At 42.7% G+C, this 21854-nt stretch overlaps 1 protein-coding gene across 3 annotated transcripts in view; it reads right to left on the bottom strand.

Annotated features, from left to right (window-relative positions):
• Window positions 1-21854, bottom strand: part of MMP16 (matrix metallopeptidase 16) — a 299876-nt gene that overhangs the window by 118791 nt on the left and 159231 nt on the right. For 2 of the 3 annotated variants that reach the window (XM_073550535.1, XM_073550536.1), the window contains exon 2: window positions 5008-5156. In XM_073550535.1, coding sequence (XP_073406636.1) covers window positions 5008-5156 — 149 coding nt within the window. Of the gene's footprint in view, window positions 1-5007; window positions 5157-6563; window positions 7104-21854 lie in introns of those variants that run through there. The other variant, XM_073550537.1, reaches the window with a different exon arrangement.

Here is a 21854-nt window from a genome sequence, read left to right as displayed (position 1 = left end):
CTGCCGGCGATTCCCCAGCTTCAATTCACCTCTCGACTACCTAGCAGCTCTGCCTCTTCTGCTCTGCTCTGTCGAGGGGCATTACTGCCGATGGCAAGCTGATTGACAGCCGGCTCCTTGAAGTTAGGCAGCAGGCTGTCAATCAGCATGACATCAGCAGAGACGCCCCAAAGGGTCCTGTAACAATTATGGTAACTTACGCAGAAATTAAACACGTAGAAATAAGAAGTTCTGCAACTTTCTAAAATACTTTGTACTTCAGTTAACATTGAGGGACAATGATCTTTGTCCAGATTACAGCATGCCTAGAAAATCCCCTACATTAGTCAATTATTTGGCAGAAGAAGAAATGGATTGTGATATCAGATGGGAGCTGTCATGGCTGTAGATCAGTTGGCAGGAAGGATAACATCTGCTTATTAGGTCTTCGTGTTTTGGAGTTGGTGCTTCTCCTTCATCAGGTCCAATTGTACCATCTCCGAAACGTGTAGCCCAAATAAGCAGATGTTATCCTCCCTTCTACATTTCTTCTTCTGGCATATTTCTTTAGTTCTTGGCTTTTTCCAATGTTGCGTATGCCAAGCTCAACCACTTTAGGTCAGCAGCCCAGGCACCTCAACGTCTATTTGGTAATGTAGATTCACAAATGGGGCGCTTTTCCTTTCTCTGAAAAAATACTGATGACAGGTTCCTTAAAGTGTTCGGTGTAGAGAGGTCAATGAACCCCAGTCCAGCATGGCGCATGGAGCACTTCATGTCTTATTACAACACAACATAATGATAGAAAGATGCCTGAAGACAGTAAGACATGAGTGGGAAGCAGAATATGTGTTTGGAAACCTAATCTATAGTGTTACACTATTTAGGAGCCATGTGGATAAATAAATATATAGGGAACTGACTCATTACATTGTAACATGACAATTATCACTTACAATCTATTGTCTGACACATAACGCTTCTCTCCCCAGAGTCTGACAGTTACAAACAACTTCCTGACAGACTGTGATATCTGCTGCAATCTTTTCATTAATCAATTTCCTAAAATATATTTACATAATGTGCCTAATCTCGGCTATTTTTATAGAAAACTGAAAGTGGAAAAATACAGAAAAGTGTTGCCAGCTAGAGACACAAAAGGGATATCCGCTTCATAGACCGCGGTCTCACACTCTGGGACCTTGCTCTATGTGTCAGAGAAGAAAAGAATGACTCTTGACTTGAGGAATAGGACCATCCATGGGTTTCTCGGTCACATATTAGAGATGAGAGAACCCGAACTTAAAAGTTTGGGGTTCGTACTGGACATATATTGTCCGGTGAACTCGGACTTCTCCCGGAAGTACATGGCAATGTTCAGAGTTCTGGTGGAAGTTCGTTGCAGAGAGAGAGGTTTTTTTTCCAGATATAAAGTTCGGGTCCAGTTACAGTTAAGGTATCAAACCAAAGTTGGGACTAAAGTTCAGGTCAGGTACCAGAACGTCCACGGGTCCGCTCATCCCTACCACATATTTATCTGAAGAGTCTTAATGAAATACTAGATTTTCTTTCCTGCAGGCATCTCGGATTATTAGTTGCCCCAGAAGCCGAACCTGCAGCATTTAGCTTCTTACTATGGAAACTGCTTTTAGAAAAACGGAGACTCCATGAAATTTTTATTTAAAATTTTTTAAAAATATTTCCTAGAGTATATATATTATTTTGGAGAGTGACATGCCAGCTCTGGCTTGTCAAGGTAAGGAAGCTTATTCGCCGTGCAATGCTCCGCTGGGAAAATAATATGCAAATTGCCTCTTCAGAGAGAAAGAGGACTTGAACTCTATAGCGCCACCTGATGGTAGTAGCGATCCTACAAGTCACAATCAACCCTTTAACAAGTCTTGCAATATGACTTAGGATAAACAGGTAAAATATGCAAAACACAAGCCGCGGAGACACCATCACATGTTTCTCAATGCAAGAAATGACTAGCCAGGTCTTTCCCCGGGAAGGAACAACCACGGGAAGGGCAGTTACCAATGAAGGAAACCACCTATGCCAAAACATGGTATCCATCCACAGACAGCTATTTCGGGGTATTGCCCCTCATCAGTGTGGAGTAGGAAACTGGCCAGTAGGAGCAATGCCTACTAAAAGACTGTGAAAAATGAGGATGAATGAACTCATGGAGATCAACATCCAACACTGCGAAGAGACCATCACATGTTTCTCAACGCAGTGATTCTAGAGCAATGCCCCCATCCCTTATGGGAAATATGTAAAATATGCTGTTCCTTCCCGGGGGAAAGTCCTGGCTAGTCATTGATTGCGTTGAGAAACATGTGATGGTGTCTCCGCGGCTTGTGTTTTGCATATCTTAGTTCTCTGCGGCTCTCATGCCCAAGATTCCCAGCCCCGCAGTGTGAATAAATCATAAGCGACTGCGGGGCGGGATCTGTGGCCGCGCGATATGAAGGCCGGGATGGGATCTGAGAGCACGGGCACGTCGGGCAGCCCTAACTGCGCATGCCCACGAAACTATAGTACAGCACAGGCGCCATCATTTCAAAAGAACACTGAGGAGGAGGTGGTGTAGGGAGGAGGACCCCCACAGAGTGTCCGGGCCGGAACCAAGGGGACCGCCATCTGAGTTCCTAAGGAAACAGTACCTGGGGGACAGAGGAGGAGAGTGGACTATTGAGAGTGACAGGACAGCAAGGGGAGGGGCAAGTATAAAAGGGGCAGGGAGAGCGCAGAAGAGGCAGTTGGTGATACGTCAGACACAGAGCAGGAGACGGAGGAGGCGTGAGAGAGCGGGGAAGGACACTGACAGTTCAGAGAAGAGACCAGCAGCAGAGGGGAGATATGCAGTGGCCCTCAGGAAAGTGGCACCGAGCTTACCGACAGGGGACTGTCTCTTCACCCCAATCCCGGGTTACGATCTGCCCCTGGTCATCCTCGGCCGTTACCGCTGAGCTTGAGCCCTCCGCGGCCTGTCCGCTCCCTCTCCCAGCTGCTACCATTCCCCTTCAGCCCGCGGTTGCGACCTGCCCGCTGCCACCCGCGGACGCTGCCGTTTCACTTCAGCCCGTGATTGCGGCCTGTCTATCACTGCACACAGCCGCCTTCACCCTGCTGCAGTCGGCAATTGGGGCCTGTTCCTCGTCAACAGAGACACTCTGCATACAGCCTCAGGCTGTGCGCGCGGCCAGTAAACCGCCACTCTTGGGAACTGCGACACAACCCTGCTTGGGGACAGGAGTCCCATTGAACTCGCTAAAAAGCGCAACCCCGCTGTTACAACAGGGGGTTACTCCATCTCAGGACTCCATCAGGGCCTGTTGTGCCCGAACTCCTCCTGGGCGCTGGGGCACCTGAAGACTACTCCAAATCTTCAGCAGCTGGGCCCAGCGGCTGCTACGCCAAGGCAGCCTCATCAAAGATGCCACAGCAGCCTCACCAAAGACGCCACAGCAGCTTCATCAGCAACGCAGATTCCACAGAGGTGCCGAGGGACGTCAGGACACATAAGTGACATTATAGAGTATAAGGACTCGTAGACGGCCATACCGTGGCCCCATAGTAACCGGCCGGGTTAGTCGTGTTCTTTTCAAATAGTGTTTGGTTGTACTGAATCCCTGCGAGGACAACTGTTGTTATCCCTTTTTGTTTGCTTAGTATAGTCCTAGCGGCTTTAAATTATAAAAAGTTTGCTTTTCACAATTCAACCAGTCTCGCGTCTCGTCACTGCATCCTGCGTACCTGCTCCTATCTACAGTGGCACCAAATACGAAATGACTGATAGATGCAAGGCGTCTGTCAGAGGGGGAAAGACCTGCCCCCCTGTCAAAATTCAGGTATTTTTTAACAATTTTAAAAACGATCATTTCTGCAGTGGAAGGGACGCTAAGTAAAAGAGCCACCTTGACAGAATGCAACATTAGTGCTGCACAAGGTGGCTCTTTTACTTAAAAACGCCTGGGGGGGTGACAGGTTCCCTTTAAAAGTATGTGCACACAACGTCTTTCTCACGTGGATTCCCCCTGGAACTTGCCTGAAAAAAAGCTGAAAAACATAAATGAACATTTCCACAGCAATGACAAAACAGCTTGCTGTGCGGATCTTCCGTCACTTGTAACTTCTTTTGAATACTTCAGGATAAGAAAGCCATGAATCAGCGGAAAGAGCTGACCAAACCATTGTTCAGTCAGCTTCCAGTTGTCGGCCACCACCATCTTATATTTAATTTTTTAAAAGAAAATACGTCAGCGGCAAAGCCGACACAAAAGCAGGGACGGAGAAGACGACAAAGAAGACGGTTCAGGAAAAACAATGCAAGTGTTTTCCTGAAGAGTCTTCTGCTTCAAAGGTGATGAGGTTAAAGGGAATCTGTGACCATGTTTCTGCTACCTCATCTGAGAGCAGCATAATGCAGGGGAAGAGACCCTGATTCCAGCGATGTACCACTTACTGGGTGCAGCAGTTGTGACACACAGTTTTTAGATGTAGCATGTAGCAGAGCTTTGAAAACTGCCCCTGCTCACACCACAGCTTTCTTTGTACATTGTATATTGACAGTGAGCTGCTAATCAGGGCTGGGGGTGGAGTTGGACCAGGAAGCATGGGAGCTGTAGTCCGGGCAGTGATGATTTCCTGCTGATAAAACGCTGATTGTGTTCAAACAGCACACAGCCTAATAAGTAACATATCTCTGAAATCTATGTCTCAGCCTCTACCTCATTCTGCCCTCAGGTTACATAGCAAAACCTGCTGACAGATTCTCTTTAAGTCGGCGTCTAAAAGACGCTGTGCGCACATACCCTAAGTGGCCAATCAAGAGCCGCCTTCAGTGGACTAACAGTATGTACGAAGGGACATAACTTTCATACTTTGCATAAAACTGTACACTATACATGTAACATTGAAAGGCAACATTTATTAACTACATTTTTAGAAATGCGTAAAAAAACAGTATAAGGGACAACTAATACACTGCATACAATTCTACAGTAAGGGAAATCTACTTACTCAATTGTAAATCTGTCAACTGTTTTTGTAACATTGATACCATAGAATTGCTGCATAGCAGCTATAGCAGATTGCATGGTTTCCGCAGAGCGCAATAACGACATTCTGGGGTCAGATGGTGGAAGGTAGCCGTATTTTTGCAGCCAACCCTGTAAATGAATTAAAAAAATATGAATATATGTTAAAAGATGAATAAAAGACAATAATAATAATAACAATAGTACATTGTTAAATGATTAAATATGTGTATTATGCTCTATTTATATAATTATAAGGCATAAAATACAAAATGCGAAGTCAGATTCCGCATCAATGTCCAGCATTACACAGGTCAGCACTTTGGACTTTCTAAAGCAGTCTCGACTCCTTTTGTCACGTCAGTGGTCTCATTAAAATGTGTAATGTCCTATAAGGGAGGACATGCATCATTCTGACAAGCAAGTGAGGAGGCAGTTCTGTCGATCCAGAATTGGATCTGTATGGAAAACAGATAAATGTAAAGGAACCAAAAATGCTTTTTGCTTGCAGACTCGCATTTTCAGGTTTACGGTCATCATGATATATACAGTATATATCACAAATATATCCTGCAAAAAACAGGGCAGACTACAGGGAGGGATAAAAGGAGGCCCAAGGACCTCTACCAATGACCAGCCTCCATCTCCACTCCTACTCATATTTCCAGCTACAAGTCATGAGTTTGAAAAGATTTAAATTATACATTATTGTATAAATATCTTAGACCTGATGCAGCTGCTGTACTTACTGTGAAAATCCATGTCAGAATGTTCGTATAATCTTCTTTGAAGTTTAACTGTTCGTTATCCACCTAGCATGATTGACAGCTCTTCGGTGTCACTCGTGCTGCTGACTCTTCGCCCATCTAGTTTAACTGTCAGTTCCTCAGTGTCCCTCCTCTCTCCTGCTGCTGAGATTTTGCACTACTCAGTACAAGCTGCAGCTCTCAGTCAGACTGGTTGGGAGGAGACTGAATACACTTGGACTCATGAGCCATTTCATGCTCTAGCTGGACTCATCTTCCCAAGAGGATTATAGAGTCATTCTAACAAGGATTTTGAAAGTGAATACACCAATCTCATCAGGTCTACACGACCTATGTAAAAACGTAAGCAGTTTCTATTGTGAAATCTGGTGACAGATTTTCTTTAATAAGTGGCAGAAGAGGTGATTATATCTAACATCTATTATTAAGGGTCTGAAGGTCTTCCTTCTAGCATTAAGCCTCATGCAACATTTGCCTGCACTACTTGTAGTAGTAATCTGGTGGCCGAGCCGGCATTTTTGTTGCCATAGGGAACAATTAACTGTCAAACAACTCCTTTTCATTTACTCAACAGACCCATCTATCATATGTTCTAACGGTCTACTTGAAGATTGATAAATACATACACAGAAATCGAAGTCTTCCCTCAAGTCACAATGGAGCCCCTTCAGGACCCCAAAGCTCCTGTTATTGATACAGTATTTTTTATCGTGCAGTTACCGTTCCTCACTTTTACATTTGACAACTTGCTTTGTCTGATTTAGCGACTTACTTTTTGTTACTCATTTTTTTCTTATTTTGGGCTGACATTTTTGGTGGCTTTGGAATCAAATATGAGGTGATAAAACCCATCCAAAGGGGTTGATTTCCAAGGTAGGACCAGCATTGGTGACCAGCATAAAATAAGTGCAAGAAAACAAAATAGTACCATCGTCCATAGTCAGCTATTGGTTGTTTCATGTTATTCAAGCTAAAAATTAAATTGGATTAGATTGGCTTTTATGATTTTCTTAGTCTTTCTTGAAACTAGTGAGTCAGGTGTGTGCTTCATGTAGCTTTAGTAAAACCAAAGAAATGAGCCGGAGCATAAGTTGGTATGCATGAAATGTGTAAGAGCACGTTCACACTGCGGCCATTTCACAGACAAAACCCAAGAAAAAAAACCCAAAATGAGCATACACCCTATATTAAATGAGTAAGTAAATAGTAATAGTATAAGTGAATAACAGAATACTTCCGTAAACACTTATTCTGATTTAGAAAAAAAAGTGTAAAAGCCATGCAACCACGACAAGGTGAACTCTATCGGGATGGCCCTATCCTGTCTCTGGTATTAAAACTTCACCTAGTGTCTGTCGACCTCAATGTGAATAAGGTCAGAGCAGAACTGGGGCAAGACTGTTCAGACACCCGTTCATGGGACACTAGATGAAATGCCAATCCCAGAAAGGAGGAGCGACACCCCTGTTTGTATAAAGTGCAAGAAACTACAGCAAACCCAAAAAAGTGAGCAGGGGCAAAAGCCGGTATACATGAAATATGTAAGAGTACGTTCACAGTGTGGCCATCTCACAGACAAAACCCAAGAAACAAAATAGTAACAGTACATGTAAATAACATAGGATACTTAGTAAACACTATTTTGATTAAAAAAAACCTGTAGAAGCCATTCCACCACGACAAGGTGCACCCACTCGGGATGGTCCTATCCTGCCTCTAGTATTAAAACCTCATTTTGTGTCAGCCAACATCAATGTGAATAAGGCTAGAGCAGGACCGGGGGCCCAAATGTTCCGACACCCGTTCATGGGAAGCTGTATAGATGAAATCTCTAGCTCAAAAAAGGGACCACACCCCTTCTTGCAAAATGTACAAAAATCTACAGCAAAACCAAAGAAATGAGCCGGACTATAAGCCGGTATACATGAAATGCGTACAATCTCGTTCACCCTTTCTTGAGACCGCTGATTCGGGTGTGTGCTTCATGTAGCTTTAGTATAATGCGTCTGACTCTATTTCACAGATAAACTTTAAAGACGGCAGAGTTTATGAATATCCTGACAGGTTTGGTTGCCCAATATATATCACTAAAATATCACCGAGTATTAGGCAAGAGCATGTAAAGGGCAGTAGCTTTCCTCTGCTGGCTGGCTGTCGGCTTCTGACTATTATAAATGAGAGAGGTAATTTACAGACTGATTCGTAGCCTTGGGAAAAAAAAAAACCTGCCTTGAACAATACTATAGTACGTACAATAAATCTTATTTAGCACTTGCGTTTCTCAACTGCACTGACCCCACAACTATGTTATTAGTGGAGGCTTTCTTCAGAGTTTTAACAATTATTTATTACTCTTATTTAGCCGATCACTTGAAATTCTACCCAAAAGGAACATTTACATCTGTAAAAACCATAAGAGATATTTTAGAGAAAGCAATTACTCATCTCACAATGCTCAATGACTTTAACCCTTTGTCATTCAACCACTTTGCTTCCTTTACGATGGGGCTTTTTTTTGTTTCATTTTTCGTATTTTTGCCAATGATTTTTGCATTTTTGGAGACACGTTGTATTTGTCATTTCATGATTTCAGGGTACATATATATAATATATTGAAACGGAAAGGCTTTTATTACTTTTTTTGGTGGGGTGGAGGTGAAGGAGTGGAATGGAAAATAAAATTGCAATTTTGCTATATCTTATAAAAAAAAAATTAATTTGGCATTACAGTGTTCACATTTTTTAATTTTTCACAATTTTTGCTTTAGAAAAATATCTTTTTAAAAAAAAAAAATCAGATTTCTTACGTCACCACATTCTGAGAGCCGCATCTTTTTATTTTTCTATCCTTGGAGGCTTTTTTGCAAGATGATTTGATGCATCGGTACGGTTTTGGGAACATTGCACATTTAAGTTCTTTTTTAGTTTCCTTTATTTTGCATGCTAGGAAGAACAAAAAAACAACAACAATACAACATTGCTTTTGCTTCACGCTTTGTCTATGGCACTTTTGAATATAACAAAGTACAGTGCTTTAATTATCAGAAACCAAGAGAACGCCTATGTTCATAGATAGGCAATAAGTTGTAATTGTGGGACAGGTCCTATCAAGGGAATCTGGTTCTTGCTAGGTGATCTGTGGACAGCATAATATAGCAGCTGAAATACAGATTTCAGTGATATGTCGCTTATTAGGCTGTGTGCTGTTGCTTCCATAGAATGAAGGTTCTATCACAAGGATATTATCACTACCAGGACTGGTGCTCCTGTGAGCAGTGGTCTGACCACGCATCCTCTACTGATAAGCAGCTCAATGTCTATAGACCTTATCCAAAGAAAGCTGTGGTGTGCGCGGCGGCAGCTTTTAAGTTGTGCTATATGCTACATCTAAAAAACTATTTTTGTGTCACAACTAAGTGATACATCATTGGATTCAGGGTCTCTTTTAACACATTATTCTGCTCTCAGATGAGGTAACAAAGATTTGGGTGACAGATAACCTTTAACCAACGTCACCCATATTTGAAAAGAATCTCCTCCTAACATGAGACTACATGGTGGCTCACTTTATCCTTTATTAAGGATTCTTTTACCAATCTTGTTAGCAATTTCAGGGTTATTTTAATTTCCTTAGTGGTAACAGATACTTGACGACATGAATCAGACATTTTTAGGCTATAGAGCGAAGTCCTCTTGTCACCCAATAACCCATATTATGCAGGTTTACAACGTACTCTCCACTCCCAACTCCCAAGCCATATTTTTCCCATACATCTTTCGTATGTGCACAGCTGTCCCATGGGTGCAGTGTGCAAAATAAAATCTGCATTTAATTATCGTTACCTTGACTATTCTCAGGAGTAGACAAATCCTGTAAAACATATTTGAGTAAAATTCAATTATTCTTATCGGTTGCATATTGCAAAGTTAACAAGATGCTAAAAGCATTAGGTTGCTGTCTGCCAAAAATGTACTGGACAGAGCTTACAACTAGAAAATCCTAAACATTCATTTCTGATTTTTATTTCCAATGGTTTATATAATTCCAAAATATTCCACAGCATTAACAGGAATAATCTACAGTTTAACAATGTGAGATAGTACCCTATATTAGTGTCCATCAACCAATGCTTTAGGTGATAAAGACATCCCTTGGACTCCTCAATCAGAGACATGAACGTTCTCAAGAAGTCATCGGCTAAAGTTGAGGGTGGATTATGAGTCCCAATGTGGCTCTCGAGCAATGAAATTTCTTTTATAATCTTTCTGTGAATTGGTTTAAAAACGCAAGTCATTATTTGTAATTATATTTTCTCTTCTTTAGTTTAAGGCTCTGTTAACATCGCATTTTTGCCTTCTGTCAAGTATACTTTAGGAGGACTCTCAACCTAGAAATCAGACTGAAGGCTGCAACGTATCCCACTATATTGGAATACAGTAAGATACACTACCAAAATAACCTCACCAGACAGGCAAACACCACAATACTACCGAATCGGCTCTGTCTAGTGAGCCTTACGTGACAAAACAGTGTAACCCTTGACTCTGCCCTGTCCTTCAAACCGCACATCCAAGCTCTTTCCACCTCCTGTCACCTCCAGCTCAAAAATATTTCCAGAATTTGTCCTTTCCTCAACCCTCAAACTACTAAAATGCTTGGGCATGCCCTCATCATCTCCTGCGTCGACTACTGCAACATCCTCCTCTGTGGCCTCCCTGCTAACACTCTCGCACCTCTCCAATCCATCCTTAAAGGGAATCTGTCACCTTATTTTTGGCCTATAAGCTGCGGTCACAGCCATCAGGGGCTTATCTACAGCATTCTGTAATGCTGTAGATAAGCCCCCGATGTAACCTGAAAGATAAGAAAAACAAGTTAGATTATACTCACCCGGGGGTCCGGTCCGATGGGTGTTGCGGTCCGGTCCAATACCTCCCATCTTCTAGCGATGACGTCCTCCTTCTTACTTCTGCCACGGCTCCTGCGCAGGCGTACTTTATCTTCCCTGATAAGGGCAGAGTAAAGTACTGCAGTGCGCAGGCGCCAGGAAAGGTCAGAGAGGTCCGGCGCCTGCGCACTGCAGTACTTTACTCTGGCATCAACAGGGCAGATAAAGTACGCCTGCGCAGGAGCCGTGGCAGAAGTAAGAAGGAGGATGTCATCGTATGAAGATGGAAGGCGCCGGACCGCGACACCCACTGCACCAGACCGTGCCCCCCCGGGGAGTATAATCTAACTTGCTTTTCTTATCTTTCAGTTTACATTGGGGGCTTATCTACAGCATTATAGAATGCTGTAGATAAGCCCCTGATGGCGGTGGCCGCATCTTATAGGCCAAAAATGAGGTGACAGAATCCCTTTAACTCTGTTTCCCGATTAATTCATCTCTCTCCTCGCTACTCCTCTGCTTCTCCCCTCTGCAAATCTCTTTACTGGCTCCCATTCCCGCCATATCCGTATCCAGTTCAAATTACTAATACTGACCTACAAGGCCATCTATAACCTGTCTCCTCCATATATCTCTGAACTAATCTGACGATATCTCCCCTCATGGAATCTCCGGACCTCCCAAGACCTCCTTCTCTCCTCCACATTTATTTGTTCCTCACCTAATCGCCTCCAAGACTTCTCCCGAATATTCCCCATCTTCTGGAATTCTGTGCCCCAAAACGTCCGACTATCAACCACATTCGGATCCTTCAGACGGAACCTGAAAACTCATCTCTTCATGAAAGCCTACAGCCTGCAATGATCTCCACTGCCTCCTCACTACTACCAGAGCAGCTGCAACCCCCCAACCTACTGTCTCCTTCCCCACCATCCTGCAGCATGTAAGCCCGCAAGGGCAGGGTCCTCTCCCCTGTGTACCAGTATGTCACTGTTAGTTTGTTTACGGTTAGTTATATCTGTAATCTGTATGTAACCCCTTCTCATGTGTAGCACCATGGAATCAATGGTGCTATATCAATAAATAATAATAATAAATAAATAATGAAATGGTCAGATATTTGATGTTAGTTCAAGCTCCATTGACGTAATTCTCAATGTATGAAAGGTTGTCATTGGACCTTCCTGGTTCATAGAGTCAGTCCTCTAGGGGCTGCATGTTACTGACTTTATGCAATATCTCGCCCATGGAAAAAATGAGAACACAATCTGAGCCAGTTTGCCTAGTCCCTAATATTGCATCTTACACGAGAACAAGAACAATTTTTTAGCGGCCATGGTTTGGGACACTGGGATGGAGAACATACGGCTTGTATCTCGCTCTCCCCTCCAATGCTCCGAGACACAAACATTTAGCTTTAGCATTTTTCATGTAGTTCATTTAGTCAAGACTCCAAACTGGACACAAAATATCTTTGGTAAAATCACAAATGATCTTTGGTAAAATCTTTGGTGAAACCCTAACAGAAGAAGCCATATTCACAAGTCAGTGTTTGTTGTATGTGTGCTATATAGGTGTTTTCCATGGGCAATACACAGTCACATTCTAGGGCTGCTCAACTGTTTGTTCTTTTTAAACCAATGGTCCAAATAAAAATAAAGGAGACCTAGTCGCCCATTCAAGTGAACTTGGCCATCCAAGAAAAAGAATAGAGCAAGAAAGGGCAAGCATCTAGGTAGTGATAATTTTCCATGGGTTAGTAGTTAAGAGAAGCTTAGGAAACCTCCATCTGCTTACAAGAAGAATGGATGACACCTGGATGGTAAAAAATTGACAACAGGATATAAAACAGACTATGACACAGATGAAAGCAATCCAGTTTTTGGATACTAACGTGTGCATAAGGCCATTCTAATAAAAGGATGCTTTCCACCTCTCTGTGGACCATGTTGACTAGTCAAAGGCATCTAGTTGGTTCTTTAGAGGCCCTCAGACTTTGTGGATAGCACTTACTACAAGGGTTTCATTTTTAGATCCTATGTTCTCCATTTCAGCCCTTGACTAGGACTTTGGGGACAATTTAGTGGGTGCAATTGAAACAAGGAGGCTACCTGTCTTACTAAAATAAAAACCTGTCCCAGAAAATTGGACTGTCGGCCACCATTCAATCACAAGAACCAGAACAGCAAGTAGGAGGGAACTTGACTTCAGTATATGGGTTCAGATGATTTTTAATTTACTCTCATAATCCTTGAACTTCTAATTGTAAAAACATGAAGAAATGTTTTTTTCTACGTTTACGAATTCGGTCAATATAAAAACTAAGTCAAAAAGCATGTTCTTCGAATTCCCATGAAAGTCTTCCTCTGTTGCATTATTAACGCATCAGACGGCTTCAAATCCTGTTGAAGAGCTACAAACCCGAGCAGAGATTGAAAACACAAACAAGTTATTAGGTGAAATATGAGCGTGCTCCACCATAAACATCAGCTCCGCAGAAAAAAAAGGAACGCCAGATGTCACCATTAAAAGTAAAACTTCAGCATTTTGACGATGGAGCGCAATTCATATCCAACTCGGAACTGCATTGTCTGCCAATGTAAATGAATCCCTGACTCAACAAACAGTCAGTTAATCTTTAGAATAATACAGTGCAGATTTCTGACTTGCGTATTCTTAGGTGTACGATGATAAAGTGTCTCATCAAGATATTCAGTTTACACAATTGAACGCATGGCATATTTATAAAGATAAATGACTCTCGCATGTTATTTATTTATGCCAGACGGGCTGATTTTCCTAGGTTATTCCAGGGCAATCCTTAGTTGAAAGAAAAATTAAAGAAAATTCTTATGGGGATAAAAAAAAGAGAGAGGAATTGCATGGGCGTCTGCTCATTCAGCAAAATCCAGTAATAAGTTGTAGGCCTAAAATGCACAGGCACCTCCCGTTACACAGTCACATTACCAAAATCTAGATTGATCTCGCTTTCAATTACCTAAAGAGGGTTTACGATAAATCCCACTTTTGGAATCTGTTTGGGCCCTAAAAATCAGTAAGTGTTTATCAAATAGGACCACCAATAATATAGAAATTCACAGTCCATAGACCTCATTGGTGAAGGAGAGTGTCAACTCATATATAATCCCTTAAAATGTTTTAAGAGATATATGGACAGAAACTATTGCACTTAGGAATGACCACAATCCTTAGGACCGATTGGACCCAGTGAGGGTTAGACTCTTTTGTTTCCCCTCATCCTTTAAACAGGGTGGCCTGGACACCATTTTTGGAGAAGTAGACACTAAATGCATGGTTACTGCTCAGTTTTGACTATTTCAAATAAGCACATAAACATCTGCATTGGGGTCTGACTACCAATTATTAACTCAATGGGATTTGGTGGATGAACTATTATTATTATTTATTATTTTTATAGCGCCATTTATTCCATGGAATTTTACATGTGAAAAAGGGGTATACATAATAAAAAGGAGTACAGTAATCTTAAACTATAAAAGTCACAACTGTTGCAGGAAGAGAGAGGATTCTGCTCACAAGGGCTCACAATCTACAAGGGATGGGTGAGGATAGAGTAGGCGAAAGCAGAGCTGGTCGTGCAGCGGTTTTGTGGATCAGTGGTTACTGCAGGTTCTACACTTGACAGAAGAGGTAGGTCTTCAGATTCCTTTTGAAGGTTTCCATGGTAGGCAAGAGTGTGATATGTTGGGGTAGAGAGTTCCAGAGTAGGGGTGATTCGCGGGAGAAATCTTGTATGCGATTGTGGGAAGAGGAGTAGAGAAGGAGATCTCGTGAAGATCGGAGGTTGCGTGCTGGTAAGTACCGGGAGACGAGGTCACAGATGTATGGAGGAGACAGGTTGTGGATGGCTTTGTATTCCATGGTTAGGTTTCGAACTGGAGTCTCTGGGTAATAGGGAGCCAGTGAAGGGATTGACTGAGGGGAGAGGTCAGGGAATAGCGGGGGGGGTTAAGTGAGTTAGTCGGGCAGCAGAATTTAGAACAGATTGGAGGGGTGTGAGTGCTAGAAGAGAGGCCACAAAACAGGAGGTTGCAATAGTCAAGTGGAGGTAGATACTGCCACATAGCAGATGCGTGGTGTGCCGCTATTAGTGACACGTCTCTGGCTGTCGGTCCCTTGGGCGGTGGGGGCCCTAGGTTGCTGCTGGCACTGTATGCCAGCAGATGTCAATGCCTGGGCACACCGGAGAATCCTCCGCAACTCCAGTGGGCCAGTCGAACTCTGTGCATCAGTCTTTTCGACATATGGAAACATGTGCAATAATTACTAAGCACTTTGTCAGTACCAAGAACGACCCTAAAATCCAAGATCTTTAATGGCAATAACAAGGTGACCTGCTGCTAATCTGGCACTGGGATGGCAAAAATTGTAATATGGAATGGCATGAATTGCAATGTGTGTAATGTGGGTCCCAAATTAGATGATTATCACAAAATGTAAAAAAAAAAAATAGGTTACCGGTATGTACCTAATGCAAAGATTCATTTCGTCATCCCTCCTGCAACATAATACATACATAACAAATCTCTGTTTGCAGATGTGCGTTCATGAATCTGTAGCCCAAGCATCAGCAAAGGCATTTCCAAAGCTAAAAAAAAAATCACAATAAACGGCATTATTAAAAGCTCATTTATAAAGGACACATAAATCAAATAGTCCGTATGCAGAGCTACACTTATAATTTGGAACAATGCACCGTGATTTCACAATGTGTAATCCATGGCTTTCCATTGGGTTTCAGATAAACAAACTGAGATATATTAGTGTATTCCTCTTATATTCCTACATTGTATACAGATATACTAATACATGGGAAGTCCGGGAGTATGAACAATTAATTTGGAGTTAAAAGACATACAAAAGAGGTAGCTAAGGACATTGTTCATGTGCTTGAGCAATGAGACCTTGTCCGCCCTTGCCTCCAAATACACGTATACATACAAGAGGCTACAGAGCGGGGTGCACAACCTGCTCCGAGGGCCACATTGGATCACTCCCACTGGCCACCATAAAATGTAAAGGGGTAAGACCTACAGAGACATTTCTGGCATATCAAACAAAAAATGCCCAAACTACCTGATAGATAGGATTCCTGAAAGTATGACTTGCAACTATGAAGAGAATGGGGTTCCCCTTCTTCCCCAGTTTGCACTCTAAATAAAGTGGAGGTCATGGTTGTGTGTAACAATCCCTATTGAAAATTCATCACAAAGGGAATCTGTCACCTATTTTTTTACATATGAGATGCGGCCACCACCATCAGGGGCTTATCTGCAGCATTCTGTAATGCTGTAGGTAAGCCCCCGATGTAACCTGAAAGATAAGAAATAGAAGTTATATTACACTCACCAGGGGGGCGGTCCGGTCCGATGGGTGTCGCGGTCCAGTGCCTCCCATCTTCTAGCGATGACGTCCTCTTCTTCGTTTCCCGTCACGGCTCCGGTGCAGATGTACTATATCTGCCCTTTTGAAGGAAGAGCAGAATACTGCAGTGCGCAGGCGCCGGGAAAGGTAAGAGAGGTCCGGAGCCTGCGCACTGCAATATTCTGCTCTGCCCTCAACACGGCAGAGCAGTGCGCCTGCGCCAGAGCCACGACAGGAAGGAAAGAAAAGGACGGCATCGTCTGAAGATGGGAGGCGCCGGATCGGACCGCGACACCCATCGGACCTGACCGCCCCCCCGGGTGAGTATAATCTACAGTCATATGTAAAAGTTTGGGCACCCCTATTAATGTTAACCTTTTTTCTTTATAACAATTTTGGTTTTTGCAACAGCTATTTCAGTTTCATATATCTAATAACTGATGGACTCAGTTATATTTCTGGATTCAAATGAGGTTTATTGTACTAACAGAAAATGTGCAATCTGCATTTAAACAAAATTTGACCGGTGCAAAAGTATGGGCACCCTTATCATTTTCTTGATTTGAACACTCATAACTACTTTTTACTGATTTCCTGAAGCACTAAATTGGTTTTGTAACCTCATTGAGCTTTGAACTTCATAGCCAGGTGTATCAAATCATGAGAAAAGGTATTTAAAGTGGCCACTTGCAAGTAGTTCTCCTATTTGATTCTCCTATAAAGAGTGGCATCATGGGCTCCTCAAAACAACTCTCAAATGATCTGAAAACAAAGATTATTCAACATAGCTTTTCAGGGGAAGGATACAAAAAGTTGTCTCAGTGATTTAACCTGTCAGTTTCCACTGTGAGGAACATAGTTAGGAAATGGAAGAACACAGGTACAGTTCTTGTTAAGCCCAGAAGTGGCAGGCCAAGAAAAATATCAGAAAGGCAGAGAAGAAGAATGGTGAGAACAGTCAAGGACAATCCACAGACCACCTCCAAAGACCTGCAGCATCATCTTGCTGCAGATGGTGTCACTGTGCATCGGTCAACAATACAGCGCATGCATAACGCCTTTTATACAAAAACAACTCAATCTTTGTTTCATCAGTCCACAGGACCTTCTTCCAAAATGTAACTGGCTTGTCCAAATGTGCTTTTGCATACCTCAGGCGACTCTGTTTGTGGCGTGCTTGCAGAAACGGCTTCTTTCGCATCACTCTCCCATACAGCTTCTCCTTGTGCAAAGTGCGCTGTATTGTTGACCGATGCACAGTGACACCATCTGCAGCAAGATGATGCTGCAGGTCTTTGGAGGTGGTCTGTGGATTGTCCTTCCCTCTGGTGGTTACTGGAGGTAGTGGAGCTGATCTGATTGACAGAGGCTTGCCACCTGATAATAAGGAAGACGACTGGAGATCTGGGGTTTCTGATTGGGATTTAAGACAGCTGACTCCCTCTATCCCTGCTGGTGATTTTCTTCTTGTGACTCCTGAGGTCTGATGTCTCCTGCTCTTTCCCTGCATGTTCAGCTAAGTGGTTCATTTGCTATTCTGTTTGCATTTGATCTGGTTTTGTTTATCTCCGCTTTGTGCGGGTCAGCTAGCTCTGGCTGGGGCTGTGCCGAATCACTGCCCATATGTTACTGCATGTGCCAGTTTGTTTTGTCCCCTATTATATTGGTCTCTTTTTGCTTTGCTTTCAGAATATACCAGAGTGCTGATACAGTGGGGGGCGAAGTCGTGCGACTTCAGTGTTTTTGTGCATCAGACGTGTTGGACTTTTTTGCAGGGTTTTTTGCGTGATTGCAGACAGTGTCTTTCCTTTCCTGTCTTGTCTACTCAGTGTGGGCCCCATTGTTTGCTCAGTCTATTTTTCTGCCTGCGTTTGTGTTTTCATCTTGTCTCACCGGCAATATATGTTTGGGGGCTATCTATTCCTTTGGGGTCTGCTCCGGGGCAGTTTAGATTTCCTCTTTCTTGCTTTAGGCTTAGTTAGCTCTCCGGCTGTGCCGAGGCGTCTAGGATCATCGTAGGTACGCTCCACGGCTACTGCTAGTTGTGTGGACAGGATCAGGGGACTGCATCCGCTTAGTTACCAACCTCTCTTTTTTTCTGTGGCTTAGGCTGGTTTCACATTTGCGTTTTTTTTCGCGGTAATTTAGCGCTAAATAGTGCATGCGTTTTTTTTTCCTATACTTTGCATGGGATGCGCTTATGTGCGCATACACATGCGTTTGTACGCGTTTTACCGCGCATGCGTTTTTTTGCGGTATGCGCTCGGGCGCACAAAATGCAACTTGTTGCATTTTTTGTGCGTCCGATTTGCCTCGAAAAAACGCATGCGCGCGCAATGCGTTTTTTTACAGCAAGACACCCATTATAAGTCTATGGTGAGCATATGTGCGCATTGGCATGCTTATGTATGCGTTTTTTTGCACATGCGTTTTTTTTTTACCATTAGTTTAGACAATGGAATTTAGGGGTTTGGGTAAAGTTAGGGTTAGTTAAGGGGGTTTAGGGTTAGGGTTAGGGTCAGGGTTAGGGTTAAGTATGGTTTGGTTAATGGTTAGGGTTAGGGTCAGGGTTAAGTATGGTTTGGTTAAGGGTTAGGGTCAGGGTTAGGGTTAGGGTTAAGTATGGTTTGGTTAAGGGTTAGGGTCAGGGTTAGGGTCAGGGTTAGGGTTAAGTATGGTTTGGTTAAGGGTTAGGGTTAGGGTCAGGGTTAGGGTTAAGGTTAAGTATGGTTTGGTTAAGGGTTAGGGTCAGGGTTAGGGTTAAGTATGGTTTGGTAAGGGTTAGGGTTAGGGTCAGGGTTAGGGTCAGGGTTAGGGTCAAGTATGGTTTGGTTAAGGGTTAGGGTCAGGGTTAGGGTTAAGTATGGTTTGGTTAAGGGTTAGGGTCAGGGTTAGGGTTAGGGTCAGGGTTAGGGTTAAGGTTAGTTAGGGTTTGGGTTAGGGTTAAGTATGGTTTGGTTAAGGGTTAGGGTCAGGGTTAGGGTTAAGTATGGTTTGGTTAAGGGTTAGGGTTAGGGTCAGGGTTAGGGTTAGGGTCAGGGTTAGGGTTAAGGTTAGTTAGGGTTTGGGTTAGGGTTAAGTATGGTTTGGTTAAGGGTTAGGGTTAGGGTCAGGGTTAGGGTTAAGGTTAAGTATGGTTTGGTTAAGGGTTAGGGTTAGGGTCAGGGTTAGGGTTAGGGTCAGGGTTAGGGTTAAGGTTAGTTAGGGTTTGGGTTAGGGTTAAGTATGGTTTGGTTAAGGGTTAGGGTTAGGGTCAGGGTTAGGGTTAAGGTTAAGTATGGTTTGGTTAAGGGTTAGGGTTAGGGTCAGGGTTAGGGTTAGGGTCAGGGTTAGGGTTAAGGTTAGTTAGGGTTTGGGTTAGGGTTAAGTATGGTTTGGTTAAGGGTTAGGGTTAGGGTCAGGGTTAGGGTTAAGGTTAAGTATGGTTTGGTTAAGGGTTAGGGTCAGGGTTAAGTATGGTTTGGTAAGGGTTAGGGTTAGGGTCAGGGTTAGGGTTAGGGTCAGGGTTAGGGTCAGGGTTAGGGTTAAGTATGGTTTGGTTAAGGGTTAGGGTCAGGGTTAGGGTTAGGGTTAAGTATGGTTTGGTTAAGGGTTAGGGTCAGGGTTAGGGTTAGGGTCAGGGTTAGGGTTAGGGTTAAGGTTAGTTAGGGTTTGGGTTAGGGTTAAGTATGGTTTGGTTAAGGGTTAGGGTCAGGGTTAGGGTTAAGTATGGTTTGGTTAAGGGTTAGGGTTAGGGTCAGGGTTAGGGTTAGGGTCAGGGTTAGGGTTAAGGTTAGTTAGGGTTTGGGTTAGGGTTAAGTATGGTTTGGTTAAGGGTTAGGGTCAGGGTTAGGGTTAAGTATGGTTTGGTTAAGGGTTAGGGTTAGGGTCAGGGTTAGGGTTAGGGTTAGGGTCAGGGTTAGGTTTAGTAAAGTCATGGTTTGGGTTAGTGTGAGGGGCCACCTAATGTTGGAAAAAAACGCAAACGCGGTAAAAACGCACTAAAAACGCATACAAACGCATAAAAACGCTGCGTTTTTTTCATGCATGCTCATAAAAATGCTTGAAAAAAACGCAGCAGTTGTATGCTTTTGTATGCGTTTTTCAATGCGTTTTTTTGCGGGAAAAACGCGCTGCAAAAAAAAGCAAGTGTGAAACAGGCCTTAGCCTGGGCCTGCTATCCTCCTCGGTGACCCATTCATAACACACTACATAAAAAGACACACCCATAAGTTTTTCTCAATATCTGACATGAAATCAGAATAAACCTTTCCCGTTTTATGTCTATTAGGTAGGATTAGCATAATTATTAAAGTTTAGAAGGCAAGTCTGAGATTTCCTACAACAAATTATTATATAATGCTCATACAGCTTCTGCCACATTTAAGGATATTGGGTTCCCTCTCCACATCTCAGTGTATGCTCCTTCGTCTATAGTGATTAAATATCACGTAAGATATTGGTTAATTTTGACTCACTCGTGCAACATGTCCACCACAGTTACATTACTATAGTAGGCCGAGAGGCCCCTGCCCACCTGACATGTTATCATGCGCAAGAGTATCTGAAATACAGTTGGGCACCAAAACCACAAAACAGTGTGTGGAAAATGTAAAGGACTGTACAAAATAAGCATACTAAGAAATGTTATTTGACAAGGCTTTTTTTAATCTCGGGAAAGTTGCTTAACCCCTTCACCCCCAAGGGTGGTTTGCACGTTCATGACCGGGCCAATTTTTACAATTCTGACCACTGTACCTTTATGAGGTCATAACTCTCGAACGCTTCCATGGATCCCGGTGATTCTGACATTGTTTTCTCGTGACATATTGTACTTCATGTTAGTGGTAAAATTTCATTCAAATAACTTGCGTTTATTTGTGAGAAAAACGGAAATTTGGCGAAAATTTTGAAAATTTCGCAATTTTCCAACTTTGAATTTTTATGCCCTTAAATCACAGAGATAAGGCACACAAAAAACTTGATAACTAACATTTCCCACATGTTTACTTTACATCAGCACAATTTTGGAACCAAAATTTTTTTTTGTTAGGAAGTTATAAGGGTTAAAAGTTGACCAGCGATTTCTCATTTTTACAACACCATTTTATTTTTAGGACCACATCACATTTGAAGCCACTTTGAGGGGTCTATATGATAGAAAATACACAAAAGTGACACCATTCTAAAAACTGCACCCCTTAAGGTGCTCAAAACCACATTCAAGAAGTTTCTTAACCCTTTAGGTGCGTCACAGGAATTTTTTTGAATATTTAAAAAAAAATGAACATCTAACTTTTTTTCATAAAAAAAATACTTCAGGTTCAATTTTTTTTATTTTACCAAGGGTAACAGGAGAAATTGAACTGCAAAAGTTATTGTGCAATTTGTCCTGAGTACGCAGATACCTGATATGTGGGGGGGAACGACTGTTTCGGCGCATGGCAGAGCTCAGAATGGAAGGAGCGCCGTTTGACTTTTTCAATGCAAAATTGGCTGGAATTCAGATTGGACGCCATGTCACGTTTGGAGAGTCCCTGATGTACCTAAACAGTGGAAACCCCCTACAAGTGACCCCATTTTGGAAACTAGACCCCCCAAGGAACTTATCTAGATATGTGGTGAGAACTTTGAACCCACAAGGGCTTTACAGAAGTTTATAACGTACAGCGGTACAATTAAAAAATCATATTTTTTCCACAAAAATGATCTTTTCACCCCAATTTTTATTTTCCCAAGGGTAACAGGACCCTAAAAGTTATTGTGCAATTTGTCCTGAGTACGCTGAT

The sequence above is a fragment of the Dendrobates tinctorius genome, unplaced genomic scaffold (genome assembly GCF_039654945.1).
Source record: "Dendrobates tinctorius isolate UK_male_01 unplaced genomic scaffold, ASM3965494v1 ptg000165l, whole genome shotgun sequence".
In the NCBI taxonomy this organism is placed as follows: domain Eukaryota; kingdom Metazoa; phylum Chordata; class Amphibia; order Anura; family Dendrobatidae; genus Dendrobates; species Dendrobates tinctorius.
Note: the sequence above shows the minus strand (reverse complement) of the source record. Positions and strands in the feature narration are given on the sequence as shown.